General features: G+C 46.9%; 5 protein-coding genes across 6 annotated transcripts; 2 read left to right on the top strand and 3 right to left on the bottom strand.

The window, feature by feature from the left end:
- Window positions 1-1880: 1880 nt before the first annotated feature.
- Window positions 1881-4056, bottom strand: GL218_00071 (uncharacterized protein; the record flags this gene model as incomplete). The annotated part of the gene is made up of 3 exons (XM_033576482.1): window positions 1881-2089; window positions 2229-3249; window positions 3316-4056. 3 exons carry the CDS (start codon window positions 4054-4056, stop codon window positions 1881-1883), a joined length of 1971 nt encoding a protein of 656 aa, XP_033441655.1.
- A 1865-nt stretch (window positions 4057-5921) lies between these two features.
- On the bottom strand, window positions 5922-6974 carry GL218_00070 (putative alpha-1,2-galactosyltransferase C8D2.17; the record flags this gene model as incomplete). Its single annotated transcript, XM_033576481.1, has 3 exons — window positions 5922-6140; window positions 6203-6630; window positions 6686-6974. The coding sequence occupies 3 exons, from the start codon at window positions 6972-6974 to the stop codon at window positions 5922-5924; spliced, it is 936 nt and encodes a 311-aa protein (XP_033441656.1).
- A 2338-nt stretch (window positions 6975-9312) lies between these two features.
- On the bottom strand, window positions 9313-10261 carry GL218_00069 (putative ring finger domain-containing protein; the record flags this gene model as incomplete). Its single annotated transcript, XM_033576480.1, has 2 exons — window positions 9313-9435; window positions 9485-10261. 2 exons carry the CDS (start codon window positions 10259-10261, stop codon window positions 9313-9315), a joined length of 900 nt encoding a protein of 299 aa, XP_033442167.1.
- Window positions 10262-11361: 1100 nt separating this feature from the next.
- GL218_00068 (putative proteasome subunit alpha type-2) lies at window positions 11362-12502 on the top strand (the record flags this gene model as incomplete). The annotated part of the gene is made up of 5 exons (XM_033576479.1): window positions 11362-11405; window positions 11496-11515; window positions 11624-11674; window positions 11730-12332; window positions 12384-12502. The coding sequence occupies 5 exons, from the start codon at window positions 11362-11364 to the stop codon at window positions 12500-12502; spliced, it is 837 nt and encodes a 278-aa protein (XP_033442166.1).
- A 1635-nt stretch (window positions 12503-14137) lies between these two features.
- GL218_00067 (Dicer-like protein 2) lies at window positions 14138-18741 on the top strand (the record flags this gene model as incomplete). Of its 2 annotated transcripts, none has more annotated exons than XM_033576477.1 (5): window positions 14138-14395; window positions 14450-14593; window positions 14650-14902; window positions 14962-17400; window positions 17459-18741. In XM_033576477.1, the coding sequence occupies 5 exons, from the start codon at window positions 14138-14140 to the stop codon at window positions 18739-18741; spliced, it is 4377 nt and encodes a 1458-aa protein (XP_033442164.1). The 2 variants fall into 2 exon arrangements, with proteins under 2 accessions (XP_033442164.1, XP_033442163.1); XM_033576478.1 differs by having other exon boundaries at window positions 14174-14395; window positions 14450-14602.
- Window positions 18742-18977: the final 236 nt, after the last annotated feature.

Here is an 18977-nt window from a genome sequence, read left to right as displayed (position 1 = left end):
GAGTTGTCGGTATCTCTCGAGACATTTCTTTCTATCGTGCGGCATTATAATACTCATCTCCTTGACCCTTTTGTTTCTTACTAAACCGGAAGGGGAGAACTGGTCGAGATGATGAGCTTCGGTGTTGCTGATATCTCATGGATGCCTGTTCTCCCCACTGCTGTTTACTAATGAAAGAAGACATACTAAGCTTGCATAGAACTAGGCGTTGTTGGCAACATGGTATAGAAGTTGTTGAAATCAAGATTGGTCGGCAGCGGCATAACATACACACGCCCTAGAAAACTGGCGTTAAATGGGTACACACATCTACAAATCTACCTAAGTAGTACTAAGAAGTAGGAGAGGTTTCGAGCTTCTCGAAATCTCGCCTGTTCGGGGCGAATTACCGCCGCGTTCTCAGCTAATGCGGGTGGTTGAAATAATACATTTACCAGCTGGATTTGCTGCATGTCAGTAACAATACGTGCGTGCATGCTCCGAGCGGGTGACTGGTATAAGGGGTCAGATGAGAGTCCCCGTTAAACCCCACGCGAAGAATATACCAGTACATAGACCCCCATTTCCGTATTAGTGCCATCACATTAGGACTTCCAGAGACGGGGTTAGGTTAATTGGTGCTCTTGTGCCCGGATAGGGGTGGCGGTGCCAGCTCGCGTCGTAGTTGGCCCGGTAGAGCCTGCACGATGGCTCTTGGTACTGATCCTACTGACGTAGATGCGAGACGCAGGACGTAGACGTAGCAGCAAGGCATACGTGTAGGTACGTAAGTAGTAGGTAAGAAGGGAGTAAACAAATGGTAAGTATCAACTCGGTATCCCGAAGCTCCCGACACATAGGTAGGCATGTATGTATGTATGTATGGGTTGAGTTGGTTTTGGAATATATATGTACATTTATCTTAGGTATACATACCTACATTCACCCGTACATTCATACAGTTACCCCCCAGCCCGCTATCATGGACCGAAGCTTATCCCTTCTAGCTGACCGGGCCTGCTTCAATCGAGGCGCGTGCCTAGCTGCCTTCCTGGGCACTGACTAATGGGGGCGGCGTGTTGCATCTACCACGTATGCATGTATATATGTATGTATGTAGGTATGTATGTATGTATGTCTCGCCGGGCTTTCGCTTTCCATTCCTGGTTCTGGGTTGTTGGCGTGGGGGGAAGGGAGGAAGGGAGGGACTGGCTGGGTTAATTAATCCAAACCAAACTAAACTAAACTAAACCAACGTGTTGTGTTCTTGATTCATCATATTGGATACTGATATTTACCTAGGTATGCTTACTTGTCTATCTACCTACCCGTGGATATACATACCTAGGTATGTAGGTATGTAGGTATGTATGTATGTATGGCTGGGTAGAATCGGATATATGGACGAGACTAGACACGAGATATACGTCATGAGATGAGGCAAGCTCGACCAGAGACGAGGTAAGGTTGGGGGTTGGGGGTTGGGAGAGGACGAATTGCTAATGTAGATACCGAGACAGATGTGTTATATAACTAAATTAATATGATAGGTAAGTTAGATATGTAGGCATAGGTATATGTATAGGTACATCTCCAGTACGTCCCGTCTCGTCTCGTCTCGTCCTGGCAAGGCTCTGCTTTAGCCACAATGGATTACTTCCATTCCTCTTGATTCCTTGCTCCCCGTTTCTTTCCCTTCTTATCCCCTATTTCCACTCCCACTTCCACTTCCACGTTAACTCGGCTAGGCTAGGCTAGACTGTGGTATCGTCTCACAAATTACATAGATATCCCATCATAGCACAGCGCGGAATCGACTATTGCCTGCCACTCGCTCACTGCATCTATCTGTTGACCAGCCTTGCCTTAACTACCTATACACCTTAGGTTAGGTATACATCCTAGTTACCGCCGAAAGGCCAATTCGGGCCCCTGCTCGCCCTCACCGTGTCACTAGCACCGCCGATTTCAGCCGATTCGCGCAGTCTACGCTCCGTCTCCTTGCGCAGCCGTGCCGTGACGCCGTTTAAACCCGTGCGGTTCCTGTTCATGATAGCCTCGGCGGCGGAACCCTTGGGCGGGCCGTCGCGCACCTTAGGGAACGTGGCGACTATATTACTGTCAGTTACCTCTTCTTTTGCAGGAAAAGGGTCTTTGGGGGCAAGTGAAGCTCGGTAAGTTCCATTAGGAACTTCTTACTACGAGGATAAGATGAAAGGGGGGGGGGTAATAAAAATTCAGTCACATACAGCTAGCACCCGCGTTCTTGGGACGCCGAGGCGGCGACTGGCCGTTGTCGCTACCATTAGTACTCATGGTTGTCATCCGTAGGCTAGCCGTGTTCGTGTTCCGCATCGGGTTCATTGTGGCTACAGTACGCGCCGTTGATAGTGTCCAGTTCGCTGGTGAGGGTTCGGCTGATTCCACATCGCTGCTGTCACGAAATCGGAGTCGGTTCTGGCTGGTCATTGTTGTTGTGCGATTAACTGGATTTATGTCGGGCTCCTCTGCCGCTTCCGAGTTTCGAACAGGCCGAATAGTCGCTCGTGCCGGTTCTGAAATCTGTGGCTCTATAGGTGATGCCAGCATTGTTGGCGAAGCTGGCGAAAAGAGCTGCGGCTGGGGTGGTGGTGTTGACACCGCAGCCGGTGCTGTCGACACTATCGGCATCTCTACAGGGAGTGATGGCGCCGGGGAGAGTATCGGACTAAGTAGAGCTTTTTGATCTTCCTCTTTGCCTTTTTCTTTCCCCTTATTATTATTATTGCTGCCCACTCTGATAAGTCGTACACTTGTTGCGCTCTTGACGCTATTATCTTTCTTCAACCTGAAGCTTGTCGGCGAGACGCCGTAGACATCGGTATTAACAGACGCCTTGCCGTCATTATTACTGTAAGTACTTCGCGCGAAACCAATATCGCTTGGACTTCCTGTGTTGGTTTTCTTTTTCAAAAAGGGGCTCAAGGTCAAGTCCGGAAGCTTGAACTTGTCCATTGGATAACCGGTCCCACCACCAAACGGCGTAAAACGGGGAGTTCCCGGCGTGCCGCGGACTGCGATTGGTTTTTCATACTGACTCTCGTTGTTATTGATTGCTGTAGCTAGACCCTCGCGATCACGTCTCTTATTTCGTCGATAGCGTACGATGAAGCACGAAGCGATGGTTGTTAGTACAGCTGTACCGAGCACAGACACGGTGACTATTATGGCAACATTCGTGCCTGAGACCGAGTTAGATTGTACTTGCGATACGATAGAACTTGCATCGCCCTATTTCACCATGTTAGCTGAAAGTGGCGATACATCTGCGAAGGCAGAAACCCCAGAAATACGCACCCTAACACCGCTTGCATCTGCCCTCGCCTCCTGAATTTGACTCGCAGCTATGTTTACTGCGTTCGCAGCGCTCGAGCTTGCCTCAACCATAGCGGCGCTGATTACGCTACTGGCGCTGCTCTGAACGCTAGCCAAGTTAGACGATATCCGGCTGCTCATACTTGATAGCGATCGCGATATATCGTCACTCGCGCGCGCGCTTGCCGCAGATACGGCGCTGGTTGCCGACGACTGGGTTTGCGATAGTTGCCGATTAGCATCGTCGGCGTTCTGGTTAGCAGACCGAACCGCTTGATCAGCAGATTGCCGGACAGATTGCGCGGACTGAGATACGAGACTCATGGCCGAAGAAGCGCTTGATGACACGGATGATATGGCTCGTGTCGCGGACTCTGAAAGTGACCGGAGCTGTTGCGAGAGAGCCTGGATTTGGCCATCGTCCTGGCGCTTCTGCGGCGGCGGCGTTGGTTGGGGAGTCGTTAGAGCTGGAGCTGCCTGTTCTTTAGGACTCCTTCTCGTTGAGTCCGGTATCGTTTCTACTATAAATCTCTTGACCGTATTATCCTCCTCGGCAACTGCATGATTGAAGTCATTCCGTAAGAATGAATATTCGTCTTGTGGCACCCTAGCCACCTTGTGTAATACCAACTCGCCATCTTTCCCAACATCCTCATTAGCCCATATCCCTATCGTGCCCAGCGCGATTAGTAGACAACACCGCAAGAGCCCGCTCTTCAACATTATTCATGAGCCCATAACGAGTGACGTGAACTAGTACTTGTCGCCAGGACGATGTCATCAAGACGGAAAAGAATGCGAGAGAAGGGAGAGAGAAGACTGATAGACAGCGTTGAAACGAAGAGCAGGGTCAAAGCACATATGACAGCTTCTAGCCATCGACAGCTCCGTCGTTTTCCATCTTTCTTGCTCAGGTTTTCCTACCTTACCTACCCTAGATAGGTACTAGGATCCGATCTTGCTAGGTCGACAGGAGAGATTTCATGCGGACAACGGTTACCGAGCTATTGGTGTTGAGCCCGGGTCGGGAAAGATGCGTGTGATAAAACCCCTTGCAGGAGCACTAAATCGCGAGCCGGGGTCTGTCTGATCGCCTTGGTCGACCTAGTGAGTCTTTACGTGGGCTTGGTTAACTGTATGATCTACAATTAGAAACAAGCAGAGAGTAAATCGACCAGGTAAGTCCTGTTAAGTGTAAGTCGCATTGATTTCACATTCGGATTGGGCAAACCGGCAATATTGCGCACCAATAATATCGCACGTAGCATTGCTTTAGGTATGCCTTATACTAACTCCGGCCCAGTAATAACCCCGATTTTGAAGATTTATTTATGGGGGGTTTTTTTTATTACTTGGTTTCTTTATACTTTAGGTGTGATGTGTGCTGAGATGAGTATGTATTGTTTAAGTATGTTTAATTAAGCAAAAGCAATTAATCTTTTATTTGAACTACCTATAAGCAATAAGGGATGTACCTTCTTACCAAAAAGTGAAGAAAATAGCAAGTACGGCTTGTAATACGCGGGTACCCGGATATGCACGTCCCACTTAGCCGGCCGTCTCGGTAGCCCCTGGCCCTGACACTACCGATATATTTAAGGTTAATTGTTAACTTGGGACCGATCATCTGGTCATCTGGCCTTATACCACTACCACCGATTATTCAGACTGGCCAGCCCTTACTTTTTAGATGAAATGTAAATATACAGGTGATATCTTCTAGCTTGGCATATTTCTAGACTCCGTGAAATGTTAGCACGTAGCAGCACTACGTCGTAGACGCAGGGTTATTCCCGGGCGTGGCTGAAACGTACAGTCGTCCCTTTATCATCGGATGCCCGACACCCGAACGTTAGCAACGATTCGACCTCTCGCCTAGAAAAGAGGACGGATAATTTTGACAGATTGCCCCCCTTGCTGTTCAGGTTCAGTATGTAGTATAAGCGGCCAACCGGAAAGGTCCCCTTAGAAATATCTCTGCATGTGAGATTGAGCCAAGAGAATTCCGTGCCGTCAAGGGGAATAGCGAACGTAGTAAGTGATTCGTCTGACTTTCATGTACAGATATTAAGCACGTGCTAATATCAACGAAGATTTATCTACTCTGCGCGTGGTTTTCTTTCTGACTGCCTTTTATCACCTATCAAACATATGGGAGGTTTCTATTACTCGACAACCTACTGGGTCAACTGTTAACATAAATATCGGGGATATTCATTAAATCCTATTCTTCGATTGTACCGTGTTCGTTTTCAAGACGTACATAATAGTCGGACGCTCGGTTTGATAGGCCCAACGTCAAGAACCTCACCGGGTCTGGCCCGAGAAAATATGTAATACATCCATCCAGCAGCGCTTCTTGGGCTAAGGCCAATCTCCAAGCCGTCAAAACACCTATGTAAATGCCAGTGTGTCCCGTCAGTATAGTAGTGGGCTATAGAATATCCGAATCTAATATCCTTGTGCTCCTTGAACGCCTAGAACAAACACATGAATGTCGCCGCTCTCATTTTGGTCGTCGCGGCGTCGAGTTTAGTACCTGCATCGGAACATTTGTTTTCGTCATACCTACATTATCGCATCTACTCTCATGCCCTAGAAAATGACGTCCGCCACTGTTGCGAAAATCGTTCGGCCTCCTTAGCACAGCTATTATCCCCAACGTTAGAACAATGGGCAAACACAACCGCAATATCTCCATCCTTGTACTGCTCGCCATGACCGTTATTGTTATAGGCGTTTATAATTCGTTGAGGAATGATGGCCATTTTTGACAATATTGTTGGATGCCATTGAACAATATGCTCCTAGTACTGGTTAGTACTGTATTCCTATGTTGAATGGGAGTAGGGGTGGAATGGAGACTTACCAAGGCATGCGTCTCTGCTTTCTGGAAGTTATAGCTCCGATATAATGGGTCGAACCAAGTATCAAGGAAGAATTTGGCCCATTCGCCGTTTTTGATGACAAAACTAGTGGAAGATAGACCTTCTTTATCCTGCGTAAGAACGAATTCGACATCGTCTCCTTTAAGGTGTGAAAATGTCTTGATAATGCTATCCGGGGGGACCACTGGGAGATCCTTGAACATGGAGGCTTCGAGTTTGCTGGCGCCCATGACGTAGTCTTCCACTTTCAAATGCGGATTCATAATGAGCGCATTCTGATCGAGAAACCACATATATTTGCAATCGGGGTACTTGGTTATAGCATGGCGCATTGCCACAACTTTCGCCCAGGACGCAGGTGATCCATTGAGGTTATAATCGCTAGCTTTGGCAAGCAATGTGCCGTACCCTGATCAATGGTTAGGCGACGGCCCAAAAATGACCAGGCTGTTGTAAAACCTTACCGTGCTTTTCCGCATATTGCATCCTGTTTTCCCTAATATTCTTGATATACACCGAGTTATCATTCTTGTCATCGAACACAGTTACCAGCACGACAGGGGGTTTCCCCGATATCGCGCGATGTCCTGCGTGTTTCGAGCTGCCGGAAAACACCCATATCAAACCAATGACTATTAGCCCAAAGAAAGCGATCGGTTTGAGTTGACTCCTCCGTATTCTCGGTATTCGCGTAGAACGAGGTAGATAAGGTGGAGGATTCGAGCTTTTTCGAGAGGGATAGGCGTAATGCATAATGAAGGTCGATAGAGAGGATTAATGACCTCTCTTAGGATTATCGAAGAAGATGAGCCAAAAGGCGGGCACTTTCGCCCAGTATCTAGACGCGACAGACGTGGCCACTCTGGCGCAACTGGGAACTTGGAATCGAGAGAATGATGGGCTAGTTAGACGATAAAATTGATGAGTTCTCGTGGCATCAAGACAAGACAATTGTTTGAACTAAATTAGCTATTACTTCAAGTACGGGTAGCGGTTGTAATTTTACATGTCGCAAAAAACCATATGCAGGTAGCAGGTAGGCCATCGCCAGATTGCAATGTGTAGGGAAACTCATTTTGGCAGCACTTTTAATTCAACTTAATTCAACTTAGCGCTATTGGAACAGCCTAGACCCCTGTTGGCTGTTTGACTACCTAAGGTACCTACTTAAGGTACATGTGCTTACCTAAACCATGTCTAATATCAATTGACTCGAGCATATCGTAATCCGTACATATCCGTACATATACATCAATGCTTCATTAATGCTTCATCAACGTAGTCTAGAAATATATATCTCGTAATTACTTCAAGCAGTCAATAACAAATTACAACACTAACAATACGTAATATATCGAAAATAGCCAGGCCACACCTTTATACAAAGACCATTGACGGAAAAAAAAAGGGTAACCCGAATCGAAACAACTCAAAAAGAGCCAACGACGCGATGGGCTGAATTTGCGACGTCCTCGAACAAATCTGCGTGCGAGTAAAAAGCAAGACGCTTAACTCATCAGGTTGTAAGCAAGGTATCAATCTTTGCACACAGACTAGTTGACAAGATATGGGAGAGCATCTTCGAGGCAACTTAAGAGTGTGCATTGCGTGTATGAAAAACACGTTGATTCGGCATATCTTTTTTTTTCTTTTTGATATCGTATCGTTTAAATTTTATATGTACGGCCACGTGACTCTACTAAATCATGTGACATGGCCCGCTCGACTTATACATATCCATACCTGTTATCGTGCAGTAGACATTTTAGTATTTCTTCAACGAATTACTCTTACACATTACACATTCCTGTTGTCGGTGAATATCTGCGTCTGCTAGTCTTACCAAGAATATAGGGTTTATTGGGACTTTCCCATCCTGTGAGGCTAGAGACTAGTTGATGGTCACTAAGACAGTAGGGTTGATATCTTTCAGCTCTTGTTCATGATAGCTGCATGCTCTGGAATGTGACTAGAACAATATATAAGTAAGATGAGGTTCGCTGTAGTCGTGTGTCACCCAGAATTGATTTCTCTCCGTCTGTCTTTCGGATCCGAACGTACGTCCGTTACGGGAAAATATTCGGAGCTCCCTACCTCGGACTTAATCAAACCAAATGTTGGAGACATAAACAACCCCGACTTCGACCGGGAGCCTCCAAACGGAGGATATCCACAAGGCGAAGAGGAAACCGATGTCATTCTTGATACCCTTCGTCATATGGTTAGCCGTGGTAAAAGGTCCTCCTAGTCGGCCATTCAGCCGACAGCTAGGTCGCTACCGAAGCAGCACGACCAGAGCTACAGGCGAGATCACGGAAAGGAAAAAGATTGACCAGCGGAATAATTCGGATTCCATATATAAAGGCGTTCATTATTCTTCACAGGCAATCAATCCACAGCTTCTTCCAACCCAAAGATGATTCTCCCCTAACGCCGCCGTTCATGCAGTTCCACGTAAGCATCTCACCAGGTGATAACTAACCAGTATTTTATTTTAAGCTCGACGTGCAGCTTTAGCTTTTAACCAAGACTCCGTGTATGGAAACATGGGGTAGACGGGCTCGGTACTATAGTCGAGGCTAACAAATACCTTGAAGCATCTGCGGCGGAGAGATGGGCAGCTACTCTTACGGCCTCACCTATTTCAACTACGAAACTGACGAATAATGCATATGCCGCCCTTACTTGCGCCTATTTGGTACCGGAAGGGGACCTAACGCTGCCTAAGGAATATCAAGAAGCGATGGTAACTGCCCAGAGTCGAGAAACCGGTGAATTCTTGGTATATAGGTGCTCAGGTGGTCATTCTCCTTACTTGAGTTGGACTCAGGGCGTTGTCAATACTGTACGGGACTTTATCAAGAAGATTGAAGATCGGCGGGACTAAAGCCTTATTGCTTCTCCATTGGAGATGTCTGTAATGCCAAATAGTACCATGCGGTATGTCATCTGATTACTAGGTCACGTCTGATACTAGTTATGGGGATATGACCCTCTTAGCTAGGGACAAGATAGCCAAGTTGCCTGATAGCTTATATACATCGCACATGAGCAAGGGTCAATAGATTGTTTATAGCTTTTTCTATCTAGACTAATCTTCGTCATCGCTATCGTCAGCGCTATCATCATTATTATCGCGCTGTACATTTAGGATCCTCTGGCTCGCCCTATCGAGGGTCCTCTCAGTCCATTTTCGTGTAGCTTTCCACACCGTCTAAGAAAGTCAGTAAAAGCTTTAAGGTGATATCAAGCTTGTAACTTACGTATAAGAATGTGAAGACGCCGATGACGACGAGAGCCAAGTTAATATTTTCCACGCGCTCACGTCCAGTCCCAGCACGACGCCCACCTCCTCCACCTATGAGGCCACTAGTCCGCAAGTTCCACCATTGCCACGGACTCATAACAAGGAATGCCTTGACGAACCCAAGCAGGCCCAGCGAGAAAAGTCCTTTTATGAAGTGACCGAACCAACCCGATTCCTCGGATAGTAGATCAATATCGTCATCTAAACTAATGTGACCTGTCGTGACCGACTCTGTTATGGTACCAACAGGATCAAGCCACAAGTTGAGAAGAGGGTCGGCTACAAACCCAAGTAGAAATATGGTCACGAGGAGGATAAGGACGGTGAGTCCGAGAGCTACGAGTGGGCTCCGGAGCCGTTGGGCCCACGTAAACCGCTCCATCCTATACTGATAATGACATCGGCCACACTTCCAAGCGTTGGGGTTTTCGTTCATCCAGAGTTTCAAGCAATCTTCGTGGACGTATTTAACGCTGCCTTTACAAAGACACGGATTGATGAGGCGGCCTCCATCCTCAGAAACATAATGCCTTTTTGGCCGTCGATTACGAAGGCCATCTAAGAAACCCGTCTCTTCATACGTCGGTTCTACTTCGTCATGACAGATCCAACACATTCTAAGATGCTTCTTTGATTCATTTTGACTCGGCGTAGGCTGTGGTTTAGGTTGTGACTGGGATCGCTGGAAGTAATCACTGCCAGTAGCAGCTCCGAACGACGGTTGAGTGTCCATGGTAGGTTGCGACGGCAGTATCGGTATAAGCGGTTTGAAGTCTCGGCTTGTTCGGTACGTCGTACTAAGCTTAAAGAAACGGAAGTAATTAAAGAAATTGGGGAATTGGCGTGATAACTCGAGATATCTCACAACACGTACGACTAGGCTCAAAGGAAATATAAGATAAATAGAACGTCCTACTCAGATTCCTCACCGTTGTATGTTCTTCAAATTCGATTAGAATCCGGAAGGATAAGGTCGAGGACCATTGTCTGACGTAGGGATACAAAGAGCGCACTAAGCCTGATTAAGAATATCGAGATGATATTGTTGAAGATACAAACATGTGTACCTAATGTATAGCATGGGTGATGAAGTAAGAAGGATAGATCTGTCTAGATCCTTGGGAACGAAAACAAGAGGCTGCAGCACTAAAAGTAAGGCTGTGCTGTGCTGTGTTGTTGCATGCAGCGCCCAGATGTTGGACTTGGCTGTTTGTTAATCGTAATAACTATTTCTCCGTTAAGTTAGGTACTTAATTATTTAATATACTTTGGCTCTCTTTTGAGCATCAATCTTAAAGCTGGTATATCGTGTAGCTAAACCGAGCCAGCGTGTCAAGTTTGTCAAACGACCTCGAATGGTTGAAAGAAAATCAGGCGACACGAACTTAAACATTGACGTGGATGTATTCTATTCTAGAAATTTCAACTTCATTTAGTGCATAACTTGATACGATTATGTAATTATTTAGATACTTTAGATACCTAGGTAGATCATCAGGTAGCGGGTGGTGTTTTCGGAGCGTTGATATTCCGGTATTCCGATGTGAATTCGTTCAAAGGAAGCGAGGTCCCATTTGCTACGCTGCCCGATTAGATACGGTGCGGGCTGATAATAGGTAAGTGCTAGTGGCTAGCCCACCATTGTACCTACTATTGTACCTAAGCTCTGACGCGCAAACTCGCGATGCCTAGCAATCAACCATAGCTCTCCACATCACAGCTCGAGGTTCTATAGCCTCACCATCTAATCTACCTCCACTCAAGCCAACTTTACAACCCTGAACCTTTCCGTAATTCCCTCTCATATTCAATTTTCCATATCGTTCCTCAACCATGGCCGACCGTTATTCATTTTCCTTGACGACTTTCTCCCCAAGGTAAACTCCCTTGTGATATATATATCTATATATCTATATCTATATCTATATCTACATCTTGCGACTCTTGGCTAACTCCCCTCCCAACAGCGGAAAACTAGTCCAGATCGGTATGCCATATTTTCTACAGGTCGCATGCCTACGAACACCAGAACCTGAAGAGGCCTGCGCTATAATAATGTGCATTGATTGCGGTAGCTAACGGTGTGGCCTATTAGAATATGCCCTAAATGCAGTCAACCAAGGTGTCACGGCCCTAGGCATCAAAGGTAAGAATTGAGGTCGTTTAAAACGCAGAGACGTATATCCGCTGACTGTTGGAAGCAACAAATGGCATCGTTTTAGCGACCGAGAAAAAGTCATCTTCGCCTCTTGCCGACCCCTCCTCCCTATCTAAGGTCAGCTTGATCACTCCTAACATCGGAATGGTCTACTCGGGAATGGGTCCGGACTACAGAGTACTGGTAGACAAGGCACGCAAAGTCTCCCACACCGGTTACAAGAGAATTTATAACGAGTACCCGCCCACCAGAATATTAGTTCAGGACGTTGCACGAGTGATGCAAGAAGCTACGCAGTCTGGTGGTGTTCGACCTTACGGTGTTAGTCTGTTGATTGCTGGGTGGGATGAGGGCATTCTACCTGAGGAGGAGGCCGCTGCTGAAAGCGAAGTCGAAGGCGAAAAGAAGCCCTCGGGAAAGACCGGCGGAATTCTAAAGGGCGGTCCCATGCTTTACCAGGTCGATCCATCCGGAAGTTATTTCCCCTGGAAAGCCACTGCCATCGGCAAGAGTGCAACAACGGCCAAGACATTCTTAGAGAAGAGATACACTGAAGGCCTAGAGCTAGAGGACGCTGTGCACATTGCGCTTCTAACTTTGAAGGAGACCATTGAAGGCGAGATGAACGGAGAGACAATTGAGATAGGTGAGTCGTAATAAGGTACCCAAATCAGGAGGTATTGCTAACTATCAAAAGGTATTGTTGGCCCCCCCGCCGACCACTTACTTGGAGTTGAGGGGGTTCATGGCGCAACTGGCCCACGATTCAGGAAGCTCACCCCACAAGAGATTGAGGATTACCTAACAAATCTGTGAGCACCAATATTTCTGGAATTGGCAGGAGTTTGCGTGTATCATAGAACAGCATAGAGAGCCCAATTGAGGCAGAATCATCAAGGGATTCGATACTTAGCCAATATGAATGAAGTGCTTCGCCCCGCTTCTACATTACAAACCACCTGTCCTGCTTCTAAATTCAAAGGTACCCTCGTCCACGAACTTGCTTCGTTGTCTGGTAAGCCTAATTGGCCATTCCCGTTATCGCCGATGACATATACATGACCCTCTGAGCTGAGCACAATTACATGTGATTCCCCAACCCCACAATCTACTATATCACTTTCTTCCACCACCACGGGTATTGGGCTACTTGATATATCTTCGAGGAGCGCTTTCTGCCCTGGGCGGCCACCCCAAGCATAAAGATCACACCCTTCCGTTAGGGCAAGAATCAAATACCCAGCTGCACTAATCTTTTTTATCTTACCGGTAGGCAGGTCCTCGAGCTCCTCTACGAGACCAGGTCTTTCGGCTGGACTGATCCGTAACGTCAGCTACGTTACCACGAGAGAAACCTGATAGCTTACCTTGAATGTGTTACCGGTCTTCCAAGACAAGCGCTGTACCGTTCGTCGCCCCAAGTCCAGACATGGCCATCGTCTGATAAAGCTACGAACCCCGTTTCGTATGCTACCAGTTGAATAATTTTTCCCATGCCGGAGAATTCTTGCCGTTCATGTGTACCAATAGATGAAGATTGATAAATAGTGTCGTAACCGTCATATTCTTCACGTAATTGTAAGTGATATGCAAAATATATATCCATAATATAATAACTTGCCAGCTATGGTGCCATTCCAAGCTATGGCAGCTGTGGATGAGAGAAGCTTCTCCTTGAGAGTTTCAGGAATGTCTTCGACGAATCCTGCATTTCGTATACCAGAAGTAGTTTTCACTTGTCGATGTTAGTTTATGATAATAATGTCTATCTGTTATATAGGTAAGAAATGCTGACCGAAAGTGCACGATAAGAGGGGGCATGGACGGCTGATAAAATCGTCTTTTAGAACAGATTGAAATGATTCAAGATCACGAGGTTGGCTAGATATATTCTGCTTATGGTCGAACTGTAGTTGACGCCAGGCGTTGAAGCCAGTAGCGAATAGTTCCATGGCCGTCTCCTATGTTAGTTGTAACATGTAAGTGTCTGAATATCAATACATGCATTCATTGATTGGATAAGGAGACCGTGTATATAAATATCACCCTTTATCGCACTGTTATGGCTTCTCCAATTAGAGCCATCCGATATATGAATATGTACTTAATCTAGTGTTACATACTGGAACTCCAAGCACATGTTCATATATATGTCCCTCCTTTCGAGCAACTTGCTTAAAGCAGGCAGCCAGCCTTGCCGGCTTAGAACCTGTCGTACCAGGTATCAATATCTTGCGTCTCTGCCCAACGCATGAATCCGACGTGTCATATACAAGCAAACAAACGCCGCTTATTATTTTTCAAATAAATAACTAGCGTTAAATTTGCATCACATACATATGAAGCTTTCAAGTCGCTCAAGTCTATCGAAACAATTAACATTGAGGAGCAATATACGATAAGCTCTCAACAAAATCAAATTGAATTGAATTTGGCAGTCTTACTGTGTTAATGGCTACGCCTAGAGTAACGTCATCGGAATTGTCTATGGGTTTAATCGCAGAAGATCTCAGTGACAACGACGATGATTCCGTAATCTTTGAGAGCCACGAAGAATCTAGACTCACAGCCACCGAGGAGCTAGAGTTCTATCCGGAGAATATAGGCATTAAGGATGAGGTCCAAGTTAAGGACTCGGGCGTTATCCACGCCCGCGAATACCAGCTTGAGATGTTTGAGGAGAGTCTCAAACGTAACATTATCGTCGCAGTATGTGGATATCGTCGTATCTGCTGCGCTTCCTAGACTTACTCATCTCCATAGATGGACACGGGGACCGGAAAGACTCAAGTGTACGTATTGGCATGGCCTGAAGTTTACTCCCGCCTTACGTCCTTTGGTATACGTGCTTACAATACTTTAGGGCCGTCCTTAGAATTCAAGCAGAACTGGAAAAGTCTGATCCTCGTAAAGCCAGTATATTCGCCTCATAATTACGTTGTATACATAGCTAACTTAGATAGATTGTTTGGTTCTTGACCCCCACTGTTGCTCTATGTGAGCAGCAAGCTCGAGTACTTAGGTCGCAGATTCCAGCTGTGCAAATCAAAACTCTCGTTGGAGCAGACGGCGTAGAGACCTGGTCCAATGTTCGTATATGGGATGACTATCTGAAGAATGTTCGAATAGTCGTTTCTACTTATCAGGTCCTTCTGGATGCCGTTAACCATGCATTTGTGCGTATGGACCGGCTCTCCCTAATAGTTTTCGATGAAGGTCAGTTACGCACTGCTCTACCATTTACCGAGAATAAAGTGACAGTCTAATATAATCAGCCCATAATTGTCGTGGTAAACACTCCGGCGCCAAGATCATGGACCGGTATCGTGTCAGTAAAAACGCCGGTCTACCAATTCCCTCAATACTTGGTCTTACGGCGAGTCCGATCGTGAGTTCGAAACTCGATACCCTCGATAAAATCGAACAGACGCTGGATGCCGTGTGTAAGAGCCCGAGCATCCATCGGGACGAGCTTTTGTCTGTCGTGAAGCGCCCGACTATGACTCACGCTTTCTATACCCGGCCGGATGAGGATGATGATTATCCACTAACTAAGACTATGAAGAGTCTAGCTAATGTATACTACAACTTGGATATAAACAAGGACCCGTATATTGTCCGACTGCGGAGAGATGAGAGGGAACGCAGCCAAGTAGCGCTCGACAGAGCTCTAAAGAATCAAGATACTTACGTCTTCAACCAGGTACAGTCTTTCTGGCGAAAGAGCGTTACAATTCACCGAGAACTTGGAACGTGGGCTGTAGATTACTTCATTTCTACCTCCGTCGCTCAGTTTCTTAAGTCGATCAGGGAGAACGATTCGTGGTTCCAGGGATGGGATACTCAGGAGAAGCAATACCTTGCGAATGCATTGCAAGGTGTCAAGATATCAACGTCGTACCCACTTGAATATGGTATGACTGATTCAGGTATATCTAGCAAAGTTGCGGCCCTTATACGGGAGCTATCCCATTCGGTTGACGGAACTATTGGTATCGTATTCGTTCGTGAAATCGCCACAGTGGCTATCTTATCACATATACTATCAATCCATCCGGCAATAAAGGATCGCTATCGGGTCGGTACTATGATCGGTACGAGCAACCACATCAGTCAAAAACGGGACCTCGGTGCCCCCAATAAGACAGAATACGCTCAAAACCTTAAGGATTTCCAGGATGGAAAGCTAAATCTTCTCATAGCCACGAGTGTTCTGGAAGAAGGTATCGATGTCCCAGCCTGTAATATGGTTGTTTGCTTTGACCCACCGGCCAACCTCAAGACGTTCATCCAGAGACGTGGCAGAGCTCGGATGAAAGAGTCAAAACTCATTCTACTAATGAGCGAGGTCACAACCCAAGTCGAGCAGTGGATGGAACTCGAGGAGGAAATGAAGAGACGTTATGAAGAGGATAGGAGGCGTGTACAACTTGAAGAGATGGAGCAACCTGAGGTTGAGCCTTTCTATATACCAGAGACTGGAGCCCATCTTGACTTCGACCAGGCAAAGTCACACTTGGAACACTTTTGCAGAAAGCTCTCGAATCATCAATATGCTGATACAAGGCCGTATTATATATTTAAGCGAACACCTCATCCTCTTGGAGAGGTCCCGCAAGTCTCGGCAACGGTGGTCCTACCAATGTCATTACCCGTGGAGCTTCGGCGAGTAGAGAGTACCGGTCTTTGGTTCACTGAGAAAAGTGCCAGTAAGGACGCTGCTTTCCTGGCTTATACGGCTATCTACAAAGCTGGTTTCCTTAATGATAATCTGATGCCATTGCAAACCGAGATCACAAATGATGTCGAGTCGAGAGCTTCAGAGATAGAAGTTAACGAACAAAGGAGCCCGTGGACACGGATCGCTCGTGCTTGGGGTGATCAGAAAGAGTTATACCAGCGCAGACTACGGTTGGTGGATCACCATGGCGATGTATTGTGTGAATTTGATGCAACATTACCTGTACCCTTTCCGGCTTTGCCATATATTAATATCATCTGGGATAGGTATAACCACTGGAAGATCGAACTGGGCCAAACAAAGGTTATATCCACCGAGGACCTCCAAGCTGACCAAAGCTTGGCATTGCTAGACCTAGCATTTAGACATCGTGGATGGGAGGCTAGGGATACCGCGCGATCAATACTACATATTCGGTCTCCGACCCAGGATATCCCATTCGGTGAGCTCGTGGGTCAAAAGAGCGTTGAAGAAGCCTGTCTTGATGGCACGACACTAATCCGTTTCAACAAAGCTCCCTATTTATTCAAAGAATGGCTACCATCTCTCGATGCGGAGTTTCCAGTACCGGAATCTTTAAAGGGCGAACCAGTTGATATCCCTTGGCTGTTGCTAGAGATGTGGATAAAGCGAAAGGACTTTCTTCACCATTTCACTCAACCGTCCACGTCGGATTCTATCAAACCAAACTATATAGTTAGACCTGCACGACTCTGCCGAGTGGATGGTATCCATGTATCCAACGTTCACTTTGGCATGCTCATCCCTTCTATTATGCACATGATAGAGATTCACCTGGTTGCTACTGAATTATGCAATACCATATTGAAAGACGTCGGATTCAAAGATATCTCATTGGTCATTACTGCAATTAGCGCACCATCCGCTAGAGAAGAGACGAACTATGAAAGATTTGAGTTCCTTGGCGACTCGACTTTGAAGCTGCTTGCTACGGCCACCATAACTGCTAATAGTACGTCGAGGCGGCCTGTGTCTGAGCTATGAAATATGTTGATACTGACTTAACGCAGATCCGATCTTCACAGAAGGGTATCTCGACGCTTTCAAGACGAGCACAGTATCCAATGCCAGGTTGTGTCGCGCAGCGGTCGAGACTGGTCTGGATAGGTTCATTCTTAAGAAACCGTTCACGGGCGCGAAGTGGAAGCCTATTTATGTCGAAGACGTGCTTGATTTAAATGACAATGCGGATGACAAACGCGTGATGTCGACCAAGACGCTTGCTGACGTTGTAGAAGCCTTGGTCGGAGCTGCGTACGAAGATGGCGGGATAGACGGGACAGATGGGATAGACAAAGCGCTCACCTGTCTCCGGATATTCATCCCCGACGTGCAACCCGACAAGCAATGGCATAGCCTCGATTCCGCCTGCAAGGAGATATTTAACCAGACTACTATGAGCACGTATCTACCACCCCCTCTCGCGCCTCTAGAGGAGTTGATCGGATATTCCTTTCGCAACAAGAATCTACTCGTCGAAGCTGCTACGCATTCTTCCTTCGGATTCGTCGACTCGACGGGGAACTGTATGGAACGCCTGGAATTCCTCGGCGACGCCATCTTAGACAGCGTGGTCGTCTCTGCCCTGTGGAAGTTCCCACGCAATATGTCCCAGGGTGAAATGCACCTCCTCCGCACGGCCTGTGTAAACGGGGATCTACTCGGCTTCTTTGGCATGGAGTGGAGCATTGAGCAGGAGGCAACGCAGATCTCAGAGGATAAAACAACCATTGAGACGAGCACCACACTCCCGTTCTGGAAGTTCATGCGTCACACCTCTCAGGACATGGGCATCGCCCAACACGTCGCGGAAGAAAGACACGCGCAGGAGCGGGAGGCTATTCTCGAGGCCATCAAGCACGGATCGGAGTACCCCTGGGCGCAGCTCTTCCACCTCCACATACCCAAGTTCTTCTCGGATTTCTTCGAGAGCGTCCTCGGTGCCGTGTGGGTGGACTCGCAGTCTTTAGACGTATGTGCTAGCGTCGTCGAGAAGGTGGGCATACTGCCGTACCTACGGCGCATGCTCGCCGGCGGCGTCGACGTTCTACATCCTAAGAACCACCTCGGCCACGAGGCGGGTAGGATCGCCAAGCCGGTCGAGTACCAAACTGAGGTGCGCGACGCGCAGGGCAGGGATAGGGAGTTGATCTGTAGGGTGCTGGTTGGGGATGAGATGATTGCGGAGGTTGGTGGTGGAGTGTCGCCCGAGGAAGTGCAGACTCGGGCGGCGTATGCGGCGTATAAGATATTGGTTAAGAGGCGAGAAGAGGGTGGAGGAGTGGGTAAGTGAGTGGTTAAATGGGTGGATGAGGGATAAGGCTATGGATTAATGAATTAATGAATGAATAAGTTCTAGATAGGTACCTAACCTAGTGAGCGATAGCTATGCGTTATGGATTTTTCATGTTGAATATTATGGCATGTTGATTTCTTAGTTGTGGCGTTGATATTTATGGTGAACGACTTTCTCTTGATAGGTATTTTTATATAGTTACCTGTTACTTAGAGGAAGTATCTAAGATATTA

This window comes from Daldinia childiae (assembly GCF_008694065.1).
Source record: "Daldinia childiae strain JS-1345 chromosome Unknown Scaffold1, whole genome shotgun sequence".
NCBI classification, from domain to species: Eukaryota; Fungi; Ascomycota; class Sordariomycetes; order Xylariales; family Hypoxylaceae; genus Daldinia; species Daldinia childiae.
Note: the sequence above shows the minus strand (reverse complement) of the source record. Positions and strands in the feature narration are given on the sequence as shown.